The sequence below is a fragment of the Balaenoptera musculus genome, chromosome 10 (genome assembly GCF_009873245.2).
Source record: "Balaenoptera musculus isolate JJ_BM4_2016_0621 chromosome 10, mBalMus1.pri.v3, whole genome shotgun sequence".
NCBI lineage: Eukaryota > Metazoa > Chordata > Mammalia > Artiodactyla > Balaenopteridae > Balaenoptera > Balaenoptera musculus.
In genome coordinates, this window is record NC_045794.1 from 2,953,609 (window position 1) to 2,980,528 (window position 26,920).

The window sequence follows — 26,920 nt, forward strand, 5'->3', positions numbered from 1 at the left end:
GACTTGAATTCAGGCCCAGCGTTGCCTGTCACTCAGCCTTGCTGAGCTCTGGTTTCCTCCATGTAGGTCATAACGATTCTGCCTCTGCTCACCTGGGCCTGAGGCTGAGAACCCCGGCAGGCAGGAACCACGTCCCTTCAGGTGGCACGTACAGGTGCCAACTTGGGGCCAAGGTGATTGCCCATCCCTACCCAGAGCTCCAAGGAACTTAATACAGTCCGTTGCTAGACGCTTCAGGTTGGATGGTCCTGGTAGAGGTCACCTGGGCAGTTCTAAGATCGGGCCTGACAGCAGGTATTGCTGTGTTTTAAGAGCCCTCACCTGAGGACCTCCATGGCGGTCCAGTGGTTAGGACTCTGTGCTCCCACTGCAGGGGATGCAGGTTCGATCCCTGGTCGGGGAACTAAGATCCCGCATGCCTTGTTTTGGGGCACCGCCAAGACAAACACACGCAAACACAAACAAAAATTTAGTCAAGAGCCCTTACCCGAGCCCCTGGCTTCGCAGGTTTGCCGTTAAAAGCGCAAGGGCTGCAGGAGGCTGCAGGAGCTTGGGGAGCAGCCCTCAGCCCCTGTGACTTTTTTCCGGTGGCAGGATCTCCCAGCGAGTAGAGCTCAGCCGGAGCCAGCTGCAGGCCATTGGGGAGAGGGTCTCCTTGGCCCAGGCCAAGATTGAGAAGATCAAGGGCAGCAAGAAAGCCATCAAGGTAGCGTGTGTGGCCCTGTCCCCCTGGCTGGTCGGCAGTCCCAGAAATCCCATTCCCTCCCCTCTCCCCATGCCTCTGAGGCTGCCAGCTCCCTGCTCCAGCCACACGGCAAGCTTTCCTCCTGCCCGGGATGCCTCCCCCCGCCCACACCTAGGCTGTCTGGAGCTTCTCAGGCCCCCTGAGGAAGTGCTCAGACTCCCCGTGTACACAGGTGTTCTCCAGTGCCAAGTACCCTGCTCCAGAGCGCCTGCAGGAGTACAGCTCCATCTTCACGGGAGCCCAGGACCCTGGCCTGCAGAGGCGTGCCCGCCACAGGGTCCAGAGCAAGCACCGTCCCCTGGACGAGCTAGCCCTACAGGTCTGACGGGGGTGACCTGGGCACTGGGGAGGAACTGAGGCCCATCCCAGGGTTCTGTCCCCCAGGAGGAGTCTGACTGCGGTGGGGGAGGTCGCTCTGGCCTGGCGCTGAAACCACCGTCCCTCGGTCATTTCCCGTCGCCCCACCCCAGGAGAAGCTGAAGTACTTCCCCGTGTGTGTGAGCACCAAGCCGGAGCCTGAAGATGAGGCCGAGGAGGGGCTGGGGGGTCTCCCCAGCAACATCAGCTCTGTCAGCTCCTTGCTGCTCTTCAACACCACGGAGAACCTGTAAGGGCGGGGCGGGAAGGGGCCGGGGGGTGGGTTGGCCTGGCTTGGTGGGGGGGCCGGGGGGGCCGGGGGCACCAGACTTGGCTGCAGCAGAAGTCTGCAACCCGGGAGCCAGGAGGCTCCTGACCAGTTGGTTTTGTCTGGTAAGGCCTGGGAGGCCGTGGTACAAGCTAATTGTGGCCCCGATGAAGAAGGAAAGGTGGTCCAGACCACGGGCCTAGAACAGAGGCCGGATTGCCTGACCGCCACCCCTCCTCTGTAGGTACAAAAAGTATGTCTTCCTGGACCCCCTGGCTGGTGCCGTAACAAAGACCCATGTGATGCTGGGGGCGGAGACGGAGGAGAAGCTGTTCGATGCGCCCTTGTCCATCAGCAAGAGAGAGCAGCTGGAGCGGCAGGTGGAGAGAAGAGCTGCTCGGGTGGGGGAGGGGAAGGGGTGGGGGGGGAGGCGTGGTCCTGCCGTGTTGTCTCGGCCAGGGGTCTGCCGAGCCCTCACCCCGGCCGGCTGTAGTGGGCACGCGTGAGGCCGCTGGCTGCCCGAGGCCCGCCACATCCCGCGGTCCCACAGGTCCCAGAGAACTACTTCTATGTGCCCGACCTGGGCCAAGTGCCTGAGATCGATGTGCCGTCCTACCTGCCTGACCTGCCGGGCGTGGCCGACGACCTCATGTACAGTGCGGATCTAGGCCCCGGCATTGCCCCGTCGGCCCCTGGCACCATTCCAGAGCTGCCTGCCTTCCACACGGAGGTGGCTGAGCCTTTCAAGCCCGGTGAGCTGAGAGCTGGGAACGGACTTGGGCGGGAGCACCCCTGCTTGGCCACTTTCTTCCGCAGGCACCTTCTCACGCTTTTCCCACCTAGAAGATGGGGTGCTGGCAGTACCCCCGCCGCCACCGCCGCCGCCGCCGCCAGCTCCGGCCCTGCTGGTCAGCGCCCTCCCACCTCCGCCCCCAGCCCAGACCGTGGCCCCGCTGGGCCAGCCAGCCAGGGAGGATGACAGCGGTGGCGCGTCTCCTTCAGGTAGCAGCGGCACGGGGCCCGCGGGGCGTGGAGGGGGCTCTGCTTCCTCTGAGGGTGCCCTTCGTTTCTGGGTCCCTGAAGGATTTTCTGTAGCTTAGTTAATTGGTCATAAATGCTAGATTTTCAGAGTAGTTCTGATTTCAAAATCTTGTTCTACTGGGTTCATAACATAGCAGTTTCAAACCGTGTCTGTGGAGCCTGGACAGGGGGAGCCGTGGGCCCCCCATTCCCCCTTAAACCAATGGGGAAAGGGGGCAACTAATAGACATGGAAAACTACAGCAACGAAGTATCCACGTGGCCCTTAAGTTACAGGATTTCGGTTTTACTCCTGTATCTCCCCGTCCATCTCCAGCACCCAGAAGTGGCACAGAAATCCCCTGTTGGCTCCTGTGTTCAGTTCAGACACTCAGCACACTGGTGATTCCCAGGGTCCAGCAGTGCAGCGTGGCACCTGAAGCGGGTGGGGCTGGAGAGGGACCGGCTGCGCCCGGGCGGATGCAGGCAGCGTCCAGGCCCCTAGTGTGCCGAGGCGCCGCCTCACCACTGCCACCTCGCCGAGGAAGAGCCCTTCCTCAGACGCCGCCCAGGGCCGCCTCTGGGCCGCACGGCCAGGCCCTGCCTGAGCAGCCTCTCCTCCTTGCACCCTTCCCACCCCAGTCCAGGGAGCGCCCAAGGAAGTGGTTGAGCCCTCCAGTGGCCGGGCCACTCTGCTGGAGTCCATCCGCCAGGCCGGGGGCATCGGCAAGGCCAAGCTCCGCAGCGTCAAGGAGCGCAAGCTGGAGAAGAAGAAGCAGAAGCAGCAGGAGCAAGGTGGGGCCGGACCCACTGCAGGAGGGGCTCTCGGCCCTGCTGTCCCCAGGGGCGTGTGGGCTGCCCCGGTGGCCGTCCTCCTGCCCGGGCCACGGGCTCCTTCCTGCTCTTGGGGCCTGCTTGGTGGAACTTTCCTCTCTACGCCTGTAGGGGGCAGAGCCTCGGCCACTCGAGCCTTCTTAGACTCTGCCAGTTGTCCAGGAAACGGTCAGGGACCTGGGATATTTTTAGGGACGGAGACCTGGCTAAGTCCTGCTTCTCTAGGCCTCTGAGACTCTGGATTACGTCAGCTGGGAATCCCCATCGCTGACATAAATACCGCACCTGGGCCCAAAGCAGCAATGCCCTGGGAGTCCGGTCCTGAGTTTCGAGTCCCAGCTCTGCTTCTGAGCTTTGCACTGTGACCCCAAGCAAATTGCCTCATTTCTCTGGGCCAGATTCCTCATCTGTCCAGCGAGGCTGCTCGTCTGTCCTTGTCTCACAGGGTAGCTGTGACTCTTGCTGCTCAGAGGTTACCTGTGTTCTTATGAGCACTGACCAAAGCTCCAAGAGCTGCGGTGACACGTGGCCGCGGAGGGGCCGGGTGCGTTGACAGCACAGAGGACACTGATGCAGCCCTGCGGGTGTTAGGCAGGCTCGATCTGGTCCACCCTTGGTCCCTTCATCTTCTCCCCATGGCTTTCCTATTACAGTGAGAGCCACCAGCCAAGGTGGAGACCTGATGTCGGATCTCTTCAACAAGCTGGCCATGAGGCGCAAAGGTAGGAAGCAGGACGCCAGCTGCCTCCCTGGCTGAGGTCGTCCACATCCTTTTTTCTCACTGTTTCAAGTCTCCAGAGCCCGGGTGGACTGGTGCCCCAAACCAGCCCCTCACCTTTCACCTTTGCCCTCGCAGGTATCTCCGGGAAAGGACCCGGGCCGGGGGCCAGCGAGGGGCCGGGAGGGGCCTTTGCCCGCATGTCGGACTCCATCCCGCCTCTGCCGCCCCTGCAGCCGGCCCCGGGCGAGGAGGACGAGGATGACTGGGAGTCCTAGGGGCTCGCTCCGCCTTCACCACGGACAGGCCCCCGGGAGGGACGGGGTCGCGGAGGACCGTCCAGCTCTGTCACCTGGAGCTGCTTCGGGGGCCGCTCTCTGCCTGGGCCTCACCCACCCCCTTCGCCAGCACGCGTGCCTTTTCCCTAGAGACGCTTTGCGGCGAAACAGTACGTGAGTCAATAAAGAAGTATGACGCAAGAACCGAGCATAAACCAACAGCGCCCTTTTAATTAAGAGACCACAGCCGCACAAAACGCAGATGATGTCCCCCTCCAGGCCGGGTCTCAGGCGGCGGGGTCAGAGAGAGGTGCGGTCAGCAGGGGCCGGCGGAGGGAGGGACATTTCCACACAGGAAAACATGTCTCAGTGACAGACGGGGGGTCGCTAAAAATAGCCTCGCTGAGAGCCTGATGGCCCTCGGCGTAATTGCTGATGTCAGGGGAAGAGAGAGTCTTGGCGTGGGCTCCTCCGGTGGTGCTGGAGAGAGAGGGAGGGAGGGAGGGGCCCCTGCCTGGGAAGACCCGGAGCCGAGCCGGGAAGCTGATCCCGCTGCAGGGCCAGGAGCCGCTCAGGGACGGGCCTGCGGGAAGAAGTGCAGCCAGCGGGCAGGAGCGGGGAGCAGTTCTTAGCAACTCAGAGCGAGAAGGTGGTAGGGCGAGCAGAAGCCCCGGGGGGTGCTCTTGGTTCCCGAGAGAGGGTGAAAGGTCTAAAACAGCTACTTTTAGTGAGAAAGGAGAGGGAGGGAGGGCCTGCCCCACCTCACCTCTAAGAACGTGCATACTGAGAAGCAAGCAAGGGCGGAGATGCTGCGGCCCCCACAGCCGCTCACAAAGGCCGGCCGGGAATCAGGTCAGGGAGCTGGACTCCGGGCCGTGCCGAGTGGAAGACAGGCTCAATTCCAGGGAGGGCAACTGCGCTGGGACGGGCCCAGGAATGGCGGGGCACTGTTCCTTCAGGATCAGCCTCATTTTCTCCTGCTGCCTTCTCCACCTATTCCTAGGTCCCGGCAGCCCACTGATTCCAAAAGGGGGCTACCGCGCTCGCCACCTGGGTTTCACCTTCTTAGGCAGGGTCGCTGCAGACCAGGCCCAAGACAACATTTCTAGTGGGCAGGGCGAAAGGAGGGCCTGGTGACCAGGCCGTGGTGCAGCCATCTGTCAAGAAGAGCCAGACTTCTCTCGATGAAACTGTGGAGAGAGGGAAAGACGGGGAGACGCCAGCTCGGGGTGGGGTGGGGCTGGGGGGTGGAAGGTTCTGGGGACGAGAGAGAAAGGCAGGACTGACCTTCCGCAGAGCAGCAAAGGCAGGGCCAAAGGTGGCTTTGACCTGCACGCGGTCCCGGATCCAGGCCGGCAGCTTTGCCAGGATAGGAGGGCGGGCATACCGCTGGTCCAGGAGCACGATGCTGGCAAAATCCTTCTGGTGCCTGATGGCCCTGCCTGGATGGGGACAGAGGTTGGGGCTCTGAGTTAAACCTGCCTCCCCCCACAGTGCGTTTCTACTGTGTCCCCTCCCCTCGCTCAGCCCTCGGGCTGGAGAGATGGCAGGTGAAATCCCTCCTTCCTGTGGCCTCTCCAGCCATCCATCTCGCCAGCAGGATCAGCCCCAGGCTCACCTATGGATTGGTTGACAGCCTTCATACACAGGTTCTCCACCAACGCCTTCCCAGGGGGCACCTGGCCCGGGGCTCGGGGCTGGGAAGGGCAAAGGAGATGACCCGTCAGAGTGGATTCTTGCCTCCTCCTAGTGTTCTCAGCGACAGTGACACAGCTGGGCTCTGGAGCGGGACCTGTGGGCCTCATGGGCACAGCAGCCGATATGATAGGTGATGGCATGGAGAAGCTCAGGGGGTGTCGAGGGGCGTCCCATCGCTCTGGAGCAAACGGGACACACACGTCCCGGGGCAAGGGGAAGTCACAGCCGTGGGGCGCCCCCTCCCCTCGTCCGCCGAGGCACTGGCGGTACTCACGAGGGTCTGGTCCAGGTAAGCCATCTTCTCCTGCAGCTCTGCAGACCTGACGCTGGGGAAGGGCATGCCCACCATGACCACACACCTAGGGCGGAGGCACACGTGAGCCACGGCAGCGGGCAGTGCCCAGGCCCATGACAAGGGGCCCGTCCTCACCCACACCTCCACTTCCTTCCGCCTCTCCCTCCCCTCGTCCCTACCACCTGGAGAGGGTTTTCTCAGCAGAGATATCCAGTCTAGACCAAGGAACTGAGTCCTGATCAAGTTAGGGGCTGCCTGATTTTCCACCTGGCCCCAAAGGGCCAAATCCAGAGTTGTTGCATCCGTGCGCCTCGCGGGTGACGGACCTGAGCAGTCAGCCCGGGTGTGGACTCAGAAGGCGCCAGACGGGTGGGTGTCAGAGCCGCGGGAGATGAGAAGCCCACCCCTTACCGGCCAAGGTTGTCAGAGAAGTTGATGCCTTCACTCATCTTCCCTCCGACCACGGAGAGCATCAGGGCCCCTGTCACCGTGCCCCCTGCCTGGCCACAGTGCTGCAGGAAACACCCAGCCCAGAGCTGCAGAGCCAGAGCGTGGATGCCAACCGCGGTATTTTCAGCTGCCAGCGCCACGTGCCCTTTGACCCAAGGCCTCAGAAGTACACCTCTTACCTTAACGCACCTGGAATACTCGAGCAGCACCTGCTCCACCTGGTTCACTCTCTTGGGCTCCTGAAATATCTGAAGGCAAACATATGTCTCCCAGAAAAGGGTTTCAGAACGCCTGGGTCTTGGGTCGCTCTTGGCCTATGTTTTCCAGACTGGGGACTGGAGAAGCCCACAGGGCCAGGGCCCTTGGGGAGATCCCCTGGATGGTTATCAGGGATTGGAAGTGGGGGTAAGGAACTAGCGGAAGCCCCCGCACACAAGAAATCCCAGGAGGAGCTCTGGGTGCCACCGTCCTCTCAAGTGGGAAGTCCAGCTGAGCAGTCACTCACCTTTTTCCTGACAGCCAGGCGGGCCAGCAGGCCACTCTTGTCCCAGTGGGCATGGACCTGGCGTTGGTACTCATAGGAGGGGAAGAAACAGACCACCCCTCCCGGCACCACGTTGCACAGGTTACAGAGGATGCGACCCGTCTCATCCATCTAGGGAGGGAAGACAAGGAACCCACCACGGAGCCACTCCTGAAGCCCCCCAAAAAGGCTCAAAGCCAAGTACAGCGACCCACGGGTGACTGCGGGGGAGCACGGCCAGGTGGCTCCCCCGGGGCGGAATGTGCCACCCTCCCCACCACACACCCGACGATGCTTCTGGTGCCTGGTAGCGTCTGTGACACACCACCGTGCTGGCACACCAGAGCTAAAAGCCACTGTGGGATGCCGCTCAGTCCGCTCTTCTCCAACTCCCAACATCCTGATGGGGATTAAGCCCCGTCTGACAAATCAGGCACGGAAAACCCCAGGCATGCCACTAGAGGTGTGCCCCCGACGCCCGCATTCCTGCCCAGGCGGAGCGCACAAAGCCAGACGGCAAGAGAACCAAAGGCAGTGGGCAGCCTGCTCGCGAGCTTCATTTATAAAGAAAACGTCCTCAGCAGCCGAAGGCGTGAGGGTGGAGATGGCTCAGACCTTTCGGGTGAACTTCTAGATCCTGCCCACCCTGTGCCAGCTGTGACGGGAGAGCCCAGCGCCTGAATGCTCGGCCCTGGGCAGGGTGCCCCCAGCCCTAAGTCTGCCTCCTGCCCCCGCAAAGGCCGTGGGAAGGCAGGCTGCCTGGTACGGACCATCTGAGGCAGCTCTCTCTTCTGGTACGTGAACTCCAGCTGCTGGTTGGAGGGCCCGCTGCAGATGACAAGGGGCAGGATGTTGTCTGCAGGGATCACGTGACCTGGCGAGACCCAGTGAGGCTGAACTGGAGTCGACTGTCCCGCAAGGCAGAGTCCAGGAAGGGCATCCCCCCACCCTGTCTTCCAGACTAGGAAGAGCAATTCACAGCACCCACCCTCCACCCCGTTTCCACACAGAACCGACTCGGCGATGCCCAGGCCTCTCCGTGCAGACAGAGGGCACAGAGAGCAGGAGAGCCCGGAGACGGGGAGCTCGCGAGGAAGCTGACGGGATGAAGCTGCCCTCTCGTGGCCTCAGCCCCCGGGCCTGGTAACAGCACACGGCTGAACTGTGACCAGAGGCCCCACCCCGAACCCCTGGGCATGGGTCCTCACCACAGGAGAACTCCACCACGCGCTCAGCTTGCACCCCGGCACACGCCAGCAGCTGCTCGCGCAAGTCAGACACCTGCAGACCACAAAGCCAGCTCTGTCATCTCCCAGAGGTCTGGGCCAGGAGGCGACAAGTCCATAAGAACAGAAAAAAGAGGCAAAAGGAAAGGCTGGTAACAGATTCGTTAAAAGAAAAAAAATAATAATGATACCCAGTGTTGGCAGCCTCATTTAAACCACTTGTGGGAACAGCAAGAGAAATTCAGCAATTTGAAACAGTGGTTCTAAACCCTGGCTATGCAACAAAATCACCACTCGGAGTTAAATATATATATATATGGTCAGGGCCCAGCCCAAACTATTGAATAAGACTCTCTGGTGGGAAGACATATGCATTTGTATTTTTAAAGAGCTCTAGGTTTTCACCTATCAAACTGGCAAAAACCCTAAGTCTGACTACACCCTGGAGAAACAGGCATTCTTATATGTTGCTTGTGGGACACAGAATAGTACAACTCCTGTGGAAGGGGAATTTGACAATATTTAACAAAGTAGACATATTTTTACTTTTTAACCCACAATCCCCTATCTAGGCATCTCCCCTGAAGTACAGCTCCACAAACCAAATATATGCGCAAGGATAGTCCTCGTGAGGTTATCTGTAATATTCTGCATTTCAAGAGAGACTGGCTGAAGGGGCTACGCTATCTCCCCAGCAGACAGCCGTGCAGCTAACGGGGGGGCGCAGACCACCCTGCGCACTGGTAAGGTGCGACCGCCAGAGCGTGCTGGGAAGTCAAAGCTGACTGAGCTCCCTCTGATGTAAGAAAGGACAGGGAAAAAAATATTTGCTCATCTTTGCAAAAAAAAAAAAATTATAATGAAACACTGGAGGAATAGACCAGTAGCTAATAAAAATGATTACCTGTGGGAATGGGGAACGGTTTGAAGAAGAACAGAGGTGAGACTCTCTGAATACGTCTTGCTATATAGTTTCGACTTTTGAACCATACAGATGTGGACATTTTTAAGAACATAAAGTAAAAAGGCAAACTGTAAAATTGAAAACAAAAACTGAAAGAAAGCCTAGCTGCCTATCAAACTCAGAACATAGCCACACAGAGAAAAGCTTGACTTCAAGTGACTTTATATCACTAATGACCACATATCCTTAGTGGGATACTTTAAAGGCAAAAAATAAATGCACGTAAATGAATTCAATCAGTAGTTTCTTGTTAGAATACTGGTATAATTTTGAAACTATTTTAAGTATATTCGGGATAGATCAAATAAGTAATTATGTGAATGTGATAAGAAATCAAACTGCAGCTTAACAGATACTATGTAAGGTCAAGTAAAATGACTGACTGATTTTGATACAGAAATGTCACTGTGGACTCATTATTTCTGAAAACTATTCCCTAGGTCTGTCCCCTGAAATGGCCTATAAACGGTGATGACCCAGGAGCACTATGAACACCCTAGCTCCCAGATGTTGGTTTCTAAGTACCAATCCCCATTTGAAGAAACCAGGGCACCCTGGAGAAATGAATGATTCCAGGTCTGGGGCAAGGAAAGTGTTAAGGTGAGCCCGGGACATTTTTTGTGCTGAAAGCATCCCAAGACTAAGGGGGCCATGTCAAAGGGACCAGAGCAGCATAAGGGGTTCCCACAGGCCAAGTCTGAGAAAATCTGAGCATCAAAAACAGCGGCTATGGACTTCCCTGGTGGCGCAGTGGTTAAGAATCCACCTGCCAATACAGGGGACACGGGTTCGAGCCCTGGTCCAGGAAGATCCCACATGCCGCGGAGCAACTAAGCCCGTGCACCACGACTACTGAGCCAGTGCTCTAGAGCCCGCGAGCCACAACTACTGAGCCCACGAGCCACAACTACTGAAGCCCACGTGCCTAGAGCTGTGCTCCGCAACAAGAGAAGCCACCGCAATGAGAAGCTTGCGCACCGCAATGAAGAGTAGCCCCCGCAACTAGAAAAAGCCCGCGCGCAGCAACAAAGACCCAACGCAGCCAAAAATAATTTAAAAACAACAGCAACAAAAAACAGCAACTGTAAATGATTCTAATACACCAGTGAATAAAAATCTACTTCTATACACAAGAAAGAAAAATGGAAAAATTATACAGCTACAGGGGTGACTCTAACAGGAAGCTGAGGTTGGGAGCTGACAGCTTGAGGAGGTTGAAAAGCCATTGCCTTTCAGCCAGTAAGTCTTGGTTCTAAGACACATCCTAAGGAAGTGAGCGCTGTGCAGAGATGCAATTGTATCTTCCACCCTACCGTTTAAAACAGAAGAACTGCAAATCGCCTAGATACCTGACAAAAGAAGAGTGGTTGTATGTAATAGATTAACGTAACGGAATAAAGTGCAGCCAGAGTTGGGCAGAATAAATGCATATTTGCTGAGAAGGAAAAATGCTGAAGATGCTTTGTTGCTGAATGAAAAAAGCAAATTATAACAGCAGCATGTGGAGATACGATTTTTTTTTTTAAAAATATGTATGTGTATTTGTAAAAATTATGAATACAAAGACTATTGTAACGATATACACCAAAACGAATCTTTTGCTGGTGGAATTATGATCTATTTCCTGTTTTTGCTTGTCTCTGCTCCCTACAATGAAAATATAACAGTTTCCTAAATATGTATACTAAAACTTAAATTTATAAAAGAAAGAGAAGGTTGTATCTATGGTGGGTACAGGAATGGAAAGGCACTCCATTCTGGGTCTGAAACTCCAGAAAGGCTTTCTCTGGAGAAGTGGCTACAGAAGACACCAGGGCAGGGCAGTGCCCACCCCACCCCAGACCCAGCCACGAGACAGTCCAGCAATGCCACCTGGTGGACACTGCTTGGCCGGCTCAAGCTAACCCCTTTCTGGTTGGGGGACCCACAGGATGGGAAGAGGCCTGATGCTACATCCTCCCCATCCCAGCAGCTGGGCGTGAGAGGCTGGGCCGTGTCCTTACCGGTTGCATGGTGCCCCCTGCAAGGACCACCGCCCGGCATTCCTTTACCACCTGGGCAAAGTGCACGGCTGGATTCAGGAGCAGGAATTTGAGGCTGCTCTGACTGAGGCTGCCTAAAGAAAGACAGAGAAAGACAGCTACATGGAGAAGGGCAGGTGCAGGCCCAACAGAGACCTCCATCCGCCTGAGACAAAGGGGATGTCCAGTCGGGTCCATGTAGAAGCCATAAGAGATACAACTTGCTCTTTCAATTAGACCCATCTCATCTCCAGGACAACCCTGAGGTAGATGGCAGGACTGTCTCCCTTTTCACATGAGGATCTGAGGGTTAGGGAGAAACTGGTCCAAGTCACGCAGCTCATAGGTGATGGAGCCACGACTCCAACAAAGCCCACCTGACCTTCATTCACACTGGGCTACGCGGAGTCTCTGGCAACCTCGGCCGAGACCAGCCAGCAGCCCAGCACCTCTGCATCCCTCCTCAGCCCCTCGACCACTGGCGTGGGTCACAGGTGGCCAGTTTTCACCCATTTCTGCGTCCTAAGCTGGTGGGGTCCCAGATGGCAGTAAAGCAGCCTGGCTCTAGGCTGGCCCCTCCCGGGGTTACCTTGACGGCTCAGGATGACCCTGCCATCCTGGTTGGCAGTGGTGAGAGCCGCGAGGAAGCCTTCGATGTGCATCAGCGGGGAAGCGGGCCGCGGCGCCCTGTCCTCCCCCTCCTCCGCAGGGGCTGCAGGAGCTGCACAGAGCAGAGGAAGGAGGAGGGTCTGGGAGCCCGGACAGCAGGGGGCGCCCTGCACCTGGGCTAAAGCCATCCTCCGGGAAGACCACGCGTGAGGAAGCCCAACTCTTGCCCAGGCTCCCCCTCCGACTCACCCGCGGTCGCCCCCGGCTGCAGGCTCTGCAGGAAGTGCTGGAACCCGGACAGTTTGGGCTGCTCCCTGGAGGGCGCCAGGACCGCCCCGTACCTCTCTGTGAAGCCGAGGAGCTGGCACAGGGATGAGAGTAGTGGTTGTGGGAGGGAGACGGATGGGCCCCTCCCCGGCCCCGGCGAGCTGCCGCACGGTGAGCACGGAGACGGGGTTCGGAGGTTTGGCAGGGCAGGAAAAGAGGGGCACGGAGGACAGCGACGGGGGCCCGCGCAAAGGGACACGTACCTTTCTGCTGACCATGCTCTTTTCACAGTAGCGCTGCACCTGCGAAAGCAAACCCAGCCAGAGGCGCCGGGAAAACAAATCCAGCTGGAGAAAGCCACCTTCCAAACGACAGGAGCAGGCCCACGCCACCCCCCAGGTGCCCGAAGCGCCTCTTGTGGTCGCATCAGCCTCCTGCCTGAGGCCTCACCTCTGCCACTGTCCCCCCCGCTGTGCGCGCACGCGCACACACACACACACGCGCGTGCGCACACGGTGCCCTGCCACAGGAGGGACTCGGCAGCGCGGCACAGCCTCCCCTCTCTAAAGGTGCTTGGTGATGGCCACGTCCCCTCTGCTCTCCTGCAACATGACAGCAAAGCTGGACCTTGAGGATTAAGTGGTAGTTTTTTAAAAATCCTCTGAGCAAAAGCACAACGCAAAAGGGAGAGCTGGGCTAGGTCAGGGGCACGTGGAGGAGCTTGGTTGTGAGCACAACGTGCAAGATGAGGGGTGTGGAGCCCCTAGAGATCTCTGAAAAGGGGCCGTCTTCCATTAAGATTCACTGGGGATGAGAAAACCATAATTCAAAAAGAGTCATGTACCACAGTGTTCCTTGCAGCACTATCTACTATAGCCAGGACATGAAAGCAACCTAAGTGTCCATCGACAGATGAATGGATAAAGAAGATGTGGCCCATATATACAATGGAATATTACTCAGCCATAAAAAGAAACGAAATTGCGTTATGTGTAGTGAGGTGGATTGACCTAGAGTCTGTCATACAGAGTGAAGTAAGTCACAAAGAGAAAAACAAATACTGCATGCTAACACATATATATGGAATTTAAGAAAACACTACTGGGACGTCCCTGGTGGCGCAGTAGTTAAGAATCCACCTGCCAATGCAGGGGACATGGGTTCAAGCCCTGGTCTGGGAAGATCCCACATGCCGTGGAGCAACTAAGCCCGTGCACCACAACTACTGAGCCTGTGCCCTAGAGCCCACGAGCCACAACTACCGAAGCCCGCGTGCCTAGAGCCCGTGCTCTGCAAGAAGAGAAGCCACCGCAACAAGGAGCCCATGCACCGCAACAAAGAGTAGCCCCCGCTCACCGCAACTAGAGAAAGCCCGCGCGCAGCAACAAAGACCCAATGCAGCCAAAAAATAAGTAAATAAATAAATTTAAATAAATAAATAAATAACGGTACTGATGAACCTAGGGGCAGGGCAGGAATAAAGATGCACGCAGACGTAGAGAACACACTTGAGGACATAGTGGGGGAAAGGTAAGCTAGGACGAAGTGAGAGAGTGACATGGACTTATATACACTACCAAGTGTAAAATAGCTAGTTAGTGGGAAGCAGCCGCATAGCACAGGGACATCAGCTCGGTGCTTTGTGACCACCTAGAGGGGTGGGATAGGGAGGGTGGGAGGGAGACGCAAGAGGGAGGGGATATGGGGATATGTGTTACGTATAGCTGATTCACTGTTATACAGCAGAAACTAACACACCATTGTAAAGCAATTATACTCCAATAAAGATGTTAAAAAAAAAAAAAGATTCACTGGGGAACTCCATGGTGGTCCAGTGGTTAGGACTCCGTGCTTTCACTGTCGAGGGTGCGGGTTTGATTCCTGGTCAGGGAACTAAAGACCCTGCAAGTTGCGTGGTGTGGCCAAAAAGAAAAAAGAAAAAGAGTCACCGGACTATAGTCTGTAAAAGAGACAGGAGGCAGAGAACAGGATCAGAGACCAGAAAGGAGCGAGGAGGGAAACCGCCTGCTCTGGGGCAGCAGCTGTGGGATGAGAGCACGGGGTCAGGGCCTGGCAGCGTGTGGATGCAAGGCGAGGGGGAAAGGAACCCAAGGCCATTCGGCCTGCCACCCGCCTGGCGGGCGATGGCAGCAACCAGGCCGGGGGGCAGCTGGTGTGAAGGGGAAGGGGGAGCGGGGGCCTCGAGCCCGCGCAGCCGGGTCGCCCCGGGCCCCGCCGAGCACCCCCAGCCCCCTCGCGTGCACGGGTGTGCTGTCCTCCTGAGCTGGGGAGCCTGAATGACGTGGTGCCCCTCCCTTGGAGTCACGGGACCCACGCGCTGCCTTGGACACGGTGCTCTGTGTCGTTAGCAAACCAGACTCACTAAGGTGGTCTGTCAAGCGACAGAGCCTGTGCCCCATCTGGAGGGAGCAAAGGTTGAGGCTGGGCCCAACCCAGGCCGAGCACCCTAGCCGTGCTCTCAGGCACCTCAGCCCGACAGCTGGATCGCAAAGTCATTCGTGCTCTGCCCAGAGCCCGGGAAGACTGTGCCCGAAGACAGATGGAGCGGAGGCACCTGCGAGCGTCTGCTTATCACACAGAGAGGAAGGCACGGCTCTCTGTGACCCTCCACCCCAGGCTGAAGACTCTGCCCTCCTCCGACACGAGCTGTGTGTAAGGGTTAGGTACAGTAATTCTATAGACCCTCAGACCTCTAGGCTGCTCAAGGACAGAAGGAATTTACTTTCTATTCCTTCCACCGTCTTAACACTGTTCCGCCCACGGGGGGTGGGCAGAAAAGGAACCTGGATGTGCCAACACACAAAGGTGAAAACCTACCTTGAACAGGTTGATGTTGTCGATCTGGCTCTGAAAGAGGAAGTCGCTGATGGTCTTCAGCTCCGTCCCTAAGAGCAAACAAGCGAAGGGCCCTGAAGTCCTTGGTCTGAGGACCACGGCCTCCAGGCCCCAGAGGGCAGCTCAGAAACGGCTCCGACCTGCTCTTACCTGCCTGAGAGAGGCTCTGGGTATTGGGGTTTTGCTTAATGTTCCCTAAAAAAGAGAATCAAACAGGTCAGGACGGTGGGCCTCTGGCCCCCATCTTCTCCCTCTGTTCTGTGGTTATCGAGTAAGAACGTTCCTATCTGAAGGGGTCTTCTGCCATTTACAGCACCCAAAGGACCCACGGAGGGGGCAGGAGGGCCCGGGGGCCTCAAGGTCTGACCCACGTGTTGCACACACAGCCCGAGCCTGGCGATGTCATCCTTTCCCACATCCTCTGAGGAGGCAGGGACAGGGACACCCCGCTCCACACGGGCGCCAGCAGGAGACGCCCAGGCTGCATGGCAGAGACCAAGTGAAGAGCATCAACGTGAGACAGACCCCCCCAGAAAAGCCCCGCGGCCTTTCTGCCCTTCAGCTTCTATACAAGCTTTCATAGGAACTGCCAAAGGGAAGTCGTGTGGCTCTGAATAACACAAAGAAGTGTGGGCCCTGGAGCCAGAAGACTCCAGTCCCTCTCGCCGGGCTCATGAACCAGAGGCCGGTCACCTCTGCTCCGGGCTTCAGTTTACTGGCCTGAGGGTTACCGTGCCTGCGCTGCTTTCCTCACAGGAGCACCCGAGTCCTGAGTCCCTTCACTGTGATGTAGTGTCATACACACATTTATATCACAATATATTATTATTACTGCCACCTGTGGAGTCGGGCCTGGCAAAATAAAAAGGACTCAGAACAGGGGCAGATCAACCAGGGCTCTAAACAAAGATCTAAGGCCGGACAAATAAGAATTTCCTAAATCAATGGCCAAGGCGATTCCTGAGAGACAGAAACCCCAGGGGTCCTGACTGGCACCCGGGGAACGGAGCCCAGCAGGCTCGGCAGCTGGCCGCGGGCGGGGATGCTCCTTACCGCCCAGCACGGTCACGAACTTCTCCAGCAGATACAGGATCTGCTTGATGTACATCAGGTTCTTGGCCTTCAAGCGCTTCCTGGGGAGAAGCCAGTGGACATCAGCGGGAGGACCCCGACTTCCCCTCCACGTGCCTGAGCTGAGGCCCTCCTGTCTGCTGTCTTCCCAGCTGGGTCACGAGCTGCACACGCTCTCCCAGAAGGGCGGCTCACTGTGGCCCAGGGCCCGCACGGCCTCCTGGGGTGCACGCCTAACGAACAGGAGGTGAAGGCACGCTGGCCCCCGTCATGCTAGGTCCGGCCAGATGCCACCCCGGTGCCTCCTCTCGCAGGCTGGCTTTGGGGCGCCGAGGCTGAGCGGGGCCTTCCCACCCCCTCGGGAGGCAACGTCTCACCCGTATCGTTCCGTGTACTGGAGCAGCTGGGAGTGGGCCTGGCAGAGCTGGGGGAGAACAGAGAGCGATGTGATGACAGAGCAGGCCCTAGACCAGCAGCCTGGGGCCGTGCCAGTGATGCCCTTGACAATGCCTGGAATACGCCAGCCCAGGACACTCGGGGGGCAGTCGAGGTGAAGGGGGGCTGGTGCAGTGGCATCCACTGAGGGTCAGGGAAAGGGGAAGACGATGACTCGCAGGTAACGAACGTCCCTGCTAGTGCTTCCTGGGATGGGAAAGACGTGCTGTCTGCTGAGGGAGCCGGTTCAAGGCAACCGTTGCAGCTCAGTCCAGGCCAACCGGCACTGGGCAGTCCAGGGGGTGGGCTTGAGGGTCAGAAACCGGTGGTCAAATCCCAGGCTGACCTCAGGGGCAGCGCTTAGCCTTCTCTCAGCCTCCGAGTCTCTACGTAAAACAGGCACCAGCCCGATGCAGAGTCAGCGTGAAGATTAGAGGCGCCCCACGTGGTGCAGGGCACATAATGGGCCATAAAGAGCGGCTTTCAGAAACCTTGAGCACCCCTCAAAGCAGCATCAACAGTAACATCCAGCTGCACAAGGACCCCTGCTTCTCATCCCGCCACCCGGGTCACAGAGACCTAGTTAGCAGCAGCCTGGCCTGGAGGACTCGGGTCGACGCAGGCTGGGGAGAAGCAAGCGAAGTGCCCGCTGCCTGAGCTGGGTGCCGTCCTAAGTCATGCTGGGGAGCCCCGGCCTCGGCTCAGCGCGCCCGCTGCCCCCGCGGCAGGCCCTGGCCCGGGAAGGCAGAGGCCGACCCACCTGGGAACCGCTGACCTCCACGCTGTGGATGCCGGTGATGGTGTCGATCAGGTTGTGGGCCTCGTCGATGACCACCACCTGGCCCTGCAGCCGGATCCCCGCCGCCTGCCGGGCGGCCGCGTGCAGCAGCATCTGGTAGGGCAGCACCACCAGCTGGAGGGGGAGAGGCGGCCTGAGGTGGGAGCAGGACCCCTCCCGCGGTGGGCGGGCCAGCCACCCCACAGGCCCGGCGTGCACGGTTTCACTTCCTACCCGGAACACGCGTAGGGGGACACTCCGGAGAGAAAGCTAGAGCAGCGCACTGTGCTTTGAGCTCTAGAACCTTCCCCGGAAAGTCTTATGTGGAACGTCAGCTACGGAACAGATAAAACTGGAGCCGACTGCACTTCCGAGTGGGGCAAGGGCGGAAGGGCGGAGGGGCCTGGAGCCCCTGCTGTGGAGCCCCTTCTGCGCCCCCAAGGCAGCCCCTAAAGCACCAAGGTCCCTCAACACGCTGTGACAGCACTGGGGCCCAGAAAGCAGCCCTGGGTTCTGGCCCTGGAGCCACCACTTCCCAGCTGTGTGACTCTGGGACAGTCAACCTTTCTGAGCCTCAGTTTCCTCGTCTGCAAAACGGGCTTGATAAAGTCTATCTCAAATGAGGGTTAAGCGGGGGGAGGCGGGGTAACAAAAATAAAAGCACTCTGTCAATTTCTTAGGTGCCGTGTTGTTATGAGGATTTTCCAGTTAAAAGGATACCGATAAAGTGAAAATCCAAAAAGCTGGAAACTTAAGGCCCAGGTTTTAACACTGGCTCCATTACTCATCTGCTGTGAGAAAACAGATCAATCACTTAACCCTTCTGGGCCCCGGGGGTCCTCATGTGTAGAATATGAACAATACCTGTCTTAGCTATTTCAGTGGGCTGCTATACACAAAAACGATGTGAAAAGTGTCTTAAAAAGTCAAGATCATAAGAGTTTCAGGATATTTCACTATATTGGCACCCAAGTGTGTCCAGACCCCAGGAGGGCTGAGACAACCGTGAGGCTGGGAGGGCTCCCCAGTTTCTCGGTGACCCTCCACACTCGGTTCCGGGCAGCACACTGACAGGCGTCTAACTGCCAGGTAATGTTATTACTAACACAGTTCCCTGCATCTTTAAAAATCTATGGAAGTCTTCTCTTGATTATATGAAATTCTCCATAAATGATACATTACTTCCAAAAGTCATTCAAATTAAGGGAGTAGAAAGAAAACAGTTAAATCATACCACCAAATTACAATGATACCATTTTTGACTCCATACAGCAAGTCTAGGGAAGGGTCTCCACCTGTGCTGCAGGCAGGTGCGCAGGGTGGGACGACCACGCACCCAAAGGGCACCTGGAAAGACCTTTACGTCCCGTAGCTCCCCACGGCACTCTAGTTTCTGCCCTGGCGTTAATGTGCCATCCCCCAGGACGCCAACTGTCCCTGCAGCCCAGAGCCACCTAGGGACCTGGGGCCTCCTCCAACCCTATGTACCAGGAGACAGTGGGTGACGTGTCCTCAGTGGGCGGTGTGTCAGGCAGACAACCACGGCCGGTGACACCCTCCTGAACCGAAAGAGGAGTGAGAACTCCCTCCTGGGCCCTGCTCAGAGCCAAGAGCTACCGCCCCACCTCCGGGGTCTTCACCTGGGCTGCTGGAATGGCGAACCGGCTCCCGTAATAAGGACAGGCCCGAGCCTCCTTCCCCAGGGCCACCAGCTGCTCGATGTCCTTCACCTCCACCAGGACCTCGTCCCGGAGGAGCTGCAGCTGCTTATGGCTGTAGAAGGGGCAGGTGGCCCGCGGCTCCAGCCTCCTCCTCCGCCCGGGCTTCTCCTCCTCGACGATGTTCTTCTTCTCTGAGGGGGGCAGGCACAGGGCAAAGGCAGAAAGAACCTCAGCTGAGGTTCTGACCCCAGGGCCAGAAGGGGGTCTGTACCACGGGGCGGGGCCTCTAAACCCTTCCAGAACTGCTGCTTACGGACTCTGCGAAACATCCTGGCATTTTACCTTGTCTTCTCTAGAAGTGGCCTATGGTATCACCTCATAGCCAGGGTACTGGACTAGATCCGGACTAAAAAGCAAAAAGACCTTTCTCCCCACGTGAGGCTCTTTAGGAAGGAGGCCAGGTCTGCTCTGCCCTCGTTCCGTTTCCCCTGTCCCGGGACTGCTTCTGGCTCCTCCCAGGGCTGCACATGGTCCCAGAGGCCCTGCCTACAGCCTCGGGGCGCTGGCGGCTACCGTGTTTGCTCCTCTGCAGCTCCACACAGCGGTCATTGATGAGCTGCACAGAACCCAGCTTTCTCACATCTTCATTGACACAAAGATTCTATGAGACAGAGAAGAGGGTAAAGGGCACAGGGCTGGCTAAGCGACACAGAGCAAGCCACCGGGCCTGCCCGCCTTCCAGGAGCGGGTCCTTCCTTCCAAGGACCAGCAAGGCACAGGGGCCGGTCCCGCCCTGCTTGCCCACCCAGCCCCTGCCTGCGCTCACCTGCCGAGAGCCCAGAGAGACGAGCCGAGTGTCCTTGCCAAAGGGGCTCTTCTGCACCTCGTGCACGAACTGGGCCAGCTGCGAGTGCGTCCGACTGCAGTAGTAAATCTGCCCGGGGGAGCGGGGTTCAGGGGAGACCGTCACCCCCAAACGTTCCCGGCACAGCGAGGAGGGCTGGGGCCCGAGACGCAGAGGGAATGGAGCGGGCGGCCGGGACACAGACCTAAGGAAGGCAACCGCCCCCAGGCAGACCTCTGCGAGCCCTCAGGCCAGGGCGTCCCCCTCCCCTCGGTCACGCTGTGCCCCTGCTCCTGCCCCTCTGGGAGGCTCGGTCATCTCAGGAAAGGGAGTTTCCCCTCAGTGGTGGCTCTTGACACAGGGAGGACTCCGAGAGTCCGGGGCGTAGCGGGGCGGGCGGGTCCCCATGCACCTCCCAGGGCTCGGGGGGTGAAGCAGGAGGAGGCTGAGCTCACCTCTCTCTGTGCGCCCCTCCAAGATTTGGAAGAGCCAGGGGAGGAAGAGAGGAAAATGGGGGCGGGGGGGGGAGTATCTAATTTCAAAAGAGAAAACCCGAAGTCCCGCACACACGAAGCCTGAGCAATGTGAGAACCACACACAGCTCCCAGCACCCCAGGCAAATGCAAACTCAGACCAGAGGACAGGGGACGAGCCACTGAGAGCCAGGGGCAGAGCACTCGTCCCCCACCTCCTGCCACCCCCAGTGAAGAGGCTGCCCCTCGACGCCCTGGGGCACGGGCATCTCCCGGGGAGCCAGCCCCCCTGCCAAGTGAGCACCTGGAGACTCGGGGGCTCCCACCTCCTCCGTGGACCCAGGTCGGTCACGGGAGACCCAGGACCTGGTGTCTCACCTTAGTTACATGTTCTTCCTCCAGGTCATCCTCATCCGCGTCTACTCTGTGAGAGGAAAAAACACACAGCACGGAAAAAGTCTTCTCGGACTTTTGTGTTTTGTTTTTATTCACCTAGAAATTCAATTTTTTTTTTTTTTAAGGCAGAAATGTGCATTGTCTAGGGCTCTCAGAGAGGAGTTATCAACAGGGTCGGCCTCCTGGTCAACAGAGGATTGTTCAGGCAGCTCTGTGTGAAAGGCCGGGATTTAAATCACATGCCACGTGGGGACAAAGTGGGCAGGACCCCATGAGGGGCTGGATGTAGGAGGCAGTGAAGAACATCTTGTGTTCAGAACCAGGTGGGTGGGCCCTCAGAGGCTGGCGTCTCCCGAACCCAGGGCGTCGGAAGCCACAGAAACTAAGCTGCAGGACTGGCAGCCCTGGCCTGGACCCTAGCGAGTACTATTTCCTCGAATATTCGCAAACTCCACTGAAGTTCTTTACCTCGCCCCCTGGGGAGGAGCAGAAGAGCAGGAAAGGCCACGGGGCACTGGCTGCTCCTGTCCTCCCCCAGAGAGAGATGGGGACCGTAGAGCAGTTGGCATCTCAGCCGTGGGCGGGGTCACAAGCGTTAGTTCTAATTCAGGCCCTGGAACCGGTGCCTCAGGGCAGGCCTCTGAGCACCAACGCAGAAAAGCCCAGGACCAGATGGTTTCACCGGTGAAGTCTACCAAATAATTAAAGAAATAATGCCAATCCTTCTCAAACGCTTCCTGAAAACCAAAGAGGAGGGAATACTCCCAAACTCATTCCATGAGGCCAGCGTTACTCTGATACCAAAGTTGATAAGGGTACCAGAGGAAAAGAAAACTACAGGCCAGTATCCCTGCTGAATATAGATGCAAAAATTCTCAACCAAAGCACACCAAATTCAACAGCACGTTAAAAAGATCGTATTTCACGATCAAGTAGGATCTATCCCTGGGACGCAAGGATGTTTCAACATAAGCAAATCAGTAAATGTGATATATCACATTAACGAAATGAAAGACAGAAAATCATATGATCATCTCAACAGATGCAGAAAAAGCATCTGACAAAATCCAACATCCTCTCATGATAAATATTCTCAACAAATTGAAGAGAAGGAACATACCTTAACACAATGAGGCCATATGTGACAAGCCCACAGCTAACATCACACTCAGTGGTAAAAGGTTGAATGCTTTTCCTCTAAGATCAGGGACAAAGGTGCCCATTCTTATCACTCATCCTCTACATAGTACTAAAGTCCTAGCCAGAGCAATCAGGCAAGAAAAAGAAATAAAACACATCCAATTTGGAAAGGAAGAGTAAAATTGTCTGTTTGAAGATAACATGATTTTATATGTAGAAAACCCTAAAGATTTGACCAAAAAACTGTTAGAACTAATAAACAAATTCAGTAAAGTTGCAGGATTCAAAATCAACATACAAAAGTCAGTTGCATTTCTATAGACTAACAACAAACTATCTGAAAAAGAAATAAAGAAAACAATCTCATTTACAATGGCATTAAAAACAATAAAATACTTAAGAATAACTTTATCCAAGGAGTTGAAAAATCTGTATGCTGAAAACTACAAGATTTTGATAAAAGAAATTGATGAAGACACAAACAAATGGAAAGATATCCCGTTTATGAATCAGAAGAATTAATGCTACAAAAATGCCCATACTACCCAAAGCCATCTATAGATTCAACTCAATCCCTACCAAGATTCCAATGGCATTTTTTACAGAAATAGAGAAAACAACCTTAAAAATCATACAGAACCAGGAAAGATAGCCAAAGCAATCTTGAGAAAGAAGATCAAAGCTGGAGGTATCAACACTTCCTGATATCAAACTATATTACAAAACTATAGTAATCAAAACAGTACAGTACTGGCATAAAAGCAGACACATACACCAACAGGACAGAATTGAGGGTCCAGAAATAAACCCCTGTGTATACAGTCAACTAATTTGAAAAGGGGGCCAAGAATACCCAATGGAGAAAAGACAGTCTCTTCAACAAATGGTGCTGGGAAAACTGGATATTCATATGAAAAAGAATGAAACTAGACACCTATCTTACACCACTCACAAATTAACTCAAAATTGATTAAAGACTTAAATGTAAGAAACCTGAAACCATAAAACTCCTGGAAGAAAACATAGGGAAAAAGCTCCTTGACATTGGTGTTGGCAATGATTTTTTGGATAGGACACCAAAAGTACAAGCAACAAAGCAAAAATAAACAAGTGGGACTACTTCAAACTAAAAAGTTTCTGAACAAAAGAAACCATTAACAAAATGAAAAGGCGACCTACGGAATGGGAGAAAATATTTGGAAACCATATAGCTGATAAGAGGTTAATATCCAAAATATATAAGGAACTCGTACAACTCAATAGCAAAAAAACAGAAAAAACAAAAAAAACACCAAAACCCACACATAATCCAATTTAAAAATGGGCAGGGGAACTGAATAGGCATTTTTCCAAAGAAACATACAAATAGCAAACAGGTACAGGTACATGAAAAGGTGCTCAACATCACTAATCATCAGGGAAATGCAAATCAAAACCACAATGAGATATTACCTCACACTTGTTAGAATGGCTATAATCAGAAAGACGAGATAAATGCTAGTGAGGATGTAGAGAAAAGGGAAAACTTAGTGCACTGTTGGTGGGAATGTAAATTGGTATAGTCACTATGGAAAACAGTTATGGAGGCGCCTCAAAACATAAAAGTACCATATGATCCAGCAATCCCACTTCTGGGTATTTATACAATGGAAATGAAGTCACTATCTCGAAGAGATAACTGAATCCTCACATTCACTGCAATGTTATTTACAAAACCAAGATATGGAAGCAACCTATGTGTCCCTTGACAGATGAATGGGTAAAGAAAATATGGTGTGTTTTACATATACACACACAGACACACACACACACACAAAACAGAATATTCAGCCACTAAAAAAAGGAAATCCTGCCACTTGCAATAATATGGATGAAACTTGAGGGCATGCTAAGTGAACTGTGTCAGAGAGAGAAAGACAAATACTGTATGATCTCATGTATGGAATCTAAACAAACCAAATTCATAGAAACAAAGTAGACTGGTGATTTGCTAGGGACTGGGCAGTGGGGGGAGGGTGGAGAAATGGGTGAAGGTGGTCAAAGGGTACAAACTTCATTATAAAATGTATAAATCCTGGGCATGTAATGCACCGCATGGTGACTGTGGTTAATAATACTGTATTGTAAACCTGAAAGCTGCTAAGAGAGCAGATCCCAAACGTTCTCACCACACAAAAGAATGTTAAGTACAGGAGGTGATGGACGTGTTAAACCTTACGGTGGTAATCATTTCACAACATATACCTATATCGAATCATCACTTAGGCACGTTACACGTCGACTGCAGGCAGACCTCACTTTATTGCTCTTTGCTTTACTGCTCTTCATAGATACTGCTTTTTTTTTTTTTTTTTTTTTTTTTACAAATTGAAAGTCTGTGGCAACCCTGCATCAAGCACGTCTATCGGTGCCATTTTTCCAACAGCATTTGCTCAGTTAGTGTCTGTGTGTCACGTTTTGGGTATTCTCGCGATATTTCAAACTTTCATTATTATTATATTTGTTATGGTGATCGGTGATCAGTGACCCTTGACGTTACTATTGTAATTGTCTTGGGTGCCCCGAACCATGCCCATACAAGATGACAAACTTAACTGTTAAATGTCGTGTGTGTTCTGACTGCTCCACTGACCAGTCATTCCCCCATCTCTCTCCCTCTCCTTGGCTCTCCTTATTCCCTGAGACACAATCTTGAAATTGTGCCAATTAATAACCCTACAATGGCCTCTAAGTGTTCAAGTGAAAGGAAGGGTCACATGTCTCTCACTTTAAATCAAAAGCTAGAAATGAATTAAGCTTAGTGAGGAAGGCATATTGAAACCCGACAGGCCAAAAGCTTGGCTTCTTACGCCAAAGAGTTAGCCAAGCTGTGAATGCAAAGGAAAAGTTCTTGAAGGACATTAAAAGTGCTGCCCCAGTGAACACAGGAATAATAAGAAAGTAAAACGGCATTATTGCTGATATGGAGAAAGTCTGAGTGGTCTGGATAGAAGATCAAACCAGCCACAACGTTCCTGTAATCAAAGCCTAATCCAGAGAAAGGCCCTAACGCTCTTTACTTCTATGAAGGCTAAGAGAGGTGAGGGAGCTGCAGAAGAAAAGTCTGAAGCTGGCAGAGGGTGACTCATGAGGTTTCAGGAAGGAAGAATCCGCCTGCATAACATTAAAGTGCAGAGTGAAGCAGCGAGTGCTGAGGTAGAAGCTGCAGCAAGTTACCCAGAAGGTGTAGCTAAAGTGGCTACACCAAACAACAGATTTTCAGTGTAGACGAAACAGCCTTACATTGGAAGAAGATGCCATCTAGGACTTTCACAGAGAGGAGAAGTCAATGCCTGGCTTTTAAAACTTCAAAGGACAGGCTGACTCTCTTGCTGGGGTTAATGCAGCTGGTGACTTTAAGTTGAAGCCAATGCTCATTTACCGTCCGAAAATCCCAGAGCCCTGAAGAATTATGCTAAATCTACCCCGCCTGTGCTCTGCAAATGAAACAGCAAAGCCTGGCTAACCGCACATCTGCTTATAACACAGTTTATGGAATATTTTAAGCCCACTGTTGAGACCTACTGCTTCGGAAAAAAAGATTCCTTTCAAAATATTAATACCCACTGACGATGCACATGGTCACCCAAGAGCTCTGATGGAGATGGACAGTGGGATGAATGTTGTTCTCATGCCTCTGCTGACACAACATCCATTCTGCAGCCCACGGTTCAAGGAGTAACTCTGACTTTCAAGTCTTATTTCAGATATACATTTGTAAGGCTTTAGCTACAGATGGATCTGGGCAAAGTCAATTGAAAACCTTCTGGAAAGGATTCACCATTCTAGATGTTATTAAGAACATTTGTGATTCATGGGAAGAGGTCAAAATATCAACATGAACACGAGTTTGGAAGAAGTTGATTCCAGCCCTCATGGATGACCTTGAGGGGTTCAAGACTTCAGTGGAGGAAGTCACTGCAGATGTGGTGAAAACAGCAAGAGAACTAGAATTAGAAGCGGAGCCTGCAGATGGGACTGAACTGCTGCAACCCCATGATAAACTTTAATGGATGAGCAGTTGCTTCTTATGGACGAACAAAGAAAGCGGTTTCTTGAGATGGAATCTAGTCCTGGTCAGGATGCTGTGAAGACTCTTGAAATGGCAACAAAGGATTTAGAAAATTACATAAACTTGGTTGACAAAGCAGCAGCAGGGTGTGAGAGGACTGACTCCAATTTTGAAAGAAACTCTACTGCAGGTAAAATGCAGTCAAACAGCATCGCTGCTACAGAGAAACTGTTTGTAAGAGGAGGAGTCAATCGATGGGGCAAACATCACTGTCGCCGTATTTCAAGAACCTGCCGTGGTCCCCCCAGCCCTCAGCAACCGTCACCCTCGTCAGTCAACTGCCACCAACACTGAGGCAAGACGCGCCACGCCGACAACAGAGGCTCGAAGGGCATTTGTGAAATTAAAGCACGAATGACAGGGAGGATCTCACAGGGATGGCGTGGCCTAGAAACGGCCCGGTTGTTACCTTCAGCGTTTCTAGTTCACCCAGGAAGTTACAGCTCACAAATTAGAAACCTATGAACCTAGACCAAGCGAAGCCTTAGGTGAAAAGAAAAACACAGGCTGAGGACACCTCGAGGGCTTACATCACAAGCCTCACACGGCTCAGTTTGGTATTAAGAGACTGAGACTTAGGGCCGGGCCAGCGGAGGTTCAAATCGCCGGCTGGTGGCCTTGGCGAGGCACAGCATCCTGCTGGGCTCGGTGTCCTGGGTGCAGAGTGGAGACAAGAATACCACAGAGGGTACGGAGGTGACACCTGCCTGAGCTGGCAGAGAAAGGGCCCCTGTCGTCGTCCTTTGTGCCCCAAGGGGCCTCGTGGGGGGAATAGGGCAGGCAGCCGGGTTTCCACCCCGTCGGCACCCCATGAGCGACCAAGAAGCCGGGCCTGAGAGGAAGGGGCCCTGCGCAGCCACCCGGGGCAGGGGATGCAGGAGAC

The 26,920-nt window shown here is 54.6% G+C and overlaps 2 protein-coding genes across 10 annotated transcripts in view; one reads left to right on the top strand and one right to left on the bottom strand.

Annotated features, from left to right (window-relative positions):
- The window catches only part of WASHC1 (WASH complex subunit 1), a 54,685-nt gene extending 50,247 nt beyond the window's left edge, over positions 1-4,438 (top strand). For 3 of the 5 annotated variants that reach the window (XM_036865988.1, XM_036865989.1, XM_036865986.1), the window contains 9 exons: positions 595-706; positions 918-1,064; positions 1,216-1,352; positions 1,615-1,750; positions 1,921-2,122; positions 2,214-2,372; positions 3,032-3,184; positions 3,877-3,945; positions 4,080-4,438. In XM_036865988.1, the coding sequence (XP_036721883.1) occupies positions 595-706; positions 918-1,064; positions 1,216-1,352; positions 1,615-1,750; positions 1,921-2,122; positions 2,214-2,372; positions 3,032-3,184; positions 3,877-3,945; positions 4,080-4,219 (1,255 nt within the window). In that variant the 3' untranslated portion in view covers positions 4,220-4,438. The remainder of the gene's footprint in view (positions 1-594; positions 707-917; positions 1,065-1,215; positions 1,353-1,614; positions 1,751-1,920; positions 2,123-2,213; positions 2,373-3,031; positions 3,185-3,876; positions 3,946-4,079) is intronic. The other 2 variants (XM_036865990.1, XM_036865987.1) reach the window with 2 other exon arrangements.
- DDX11 (DEAD/H-box helicase 11) overlaps positions 4,431-26,920 on the bottom strand; it is a 31,764-nt gene continuing 9,274 nt past the window's right edge. For 2 of the 5 annotated variants that reach the window (XM_036865972.1, XM_036865973.1), the window contains exons 6-28: positions 20,769-20,814; positions 20,373-20,378; positions 19,900-20,007; positions 19,647-19,734; positions 19,053-19,264; positions 17,395-17,547; positions 16,577-16,623; positions 16,182-16,261; positions 15,279-15,323; positions 15,111-15,178; positions 12,536-12,574; positions 12,255-12,366; positions 11,986-12,117; positions 11,379-11,491; positions 8,394-8,466; positions 7,956-8,059; positions 7,168-7,317; positions 6,842-6,910; positions 6,624-6,724; positions 6,192-6,276; positions 5,838-5,916; positions 5,507-5,661; positions 4,431-5,409 (exon numbers count right to left, since the gene is read on the bottom strand). In XM_036865972.1, coding sequence (XP_036721867.1) covers positions 5,380-5,409; positions 5,507-5,661; positions 5,838-5,916; positions 6,192-6,276; positions 6,624-6,724; positions 6,842-6,910; positions 7,168-7,317; positions 7,956-8,059; positions 8,394-8,466; positions 11,379-11,491; positions 11,986-12,117; positions 12,255-12,366; positions 12,536-12,574; positions 15,111-15,178; positions 15,279-15,323; positions 16,182-16,261; positions 16,577-16,623; positions 17,395-17,547; positions 19,053-19,264; positions 19,647-19,734; positions 19,900-20,007; positions 20,373-20,378; positions 20,769-20,814 — 2,095 coding nt within the window. In that variant the 3' untranslated portion in view covers positions 4,431-5,379. Of the gene's footprint in view, positions 5,410-5,506; positions 5,662-5,837; positions 6,012-6,191; positions 6,277-6,623; positions 6,725-6,841; positions 6,911-7,167; positions 7,318-7,955; positions 8,060-8,393; positions 8,467-11,378; positions 11,492-11,985; positions 12,118-12,254; positions 12,367-12,535; positions 12,575-15,110; positions 15,179-15,278; positions 15,324-16,181; positions 16,262-16,576; positions 16,624-17,394; positions 17,548-19,052; positions 19,265-19,646; positions 19,735-19,899; positions 20,008-20,372; positions 20,379-20,768; positions 20,815-26,920 lie in introns of those variants that run through there. The other 3 variants (XM_036865975.1, XM_036865974.1, XM_036865976.1) reach the window with 3 other exon arrangements.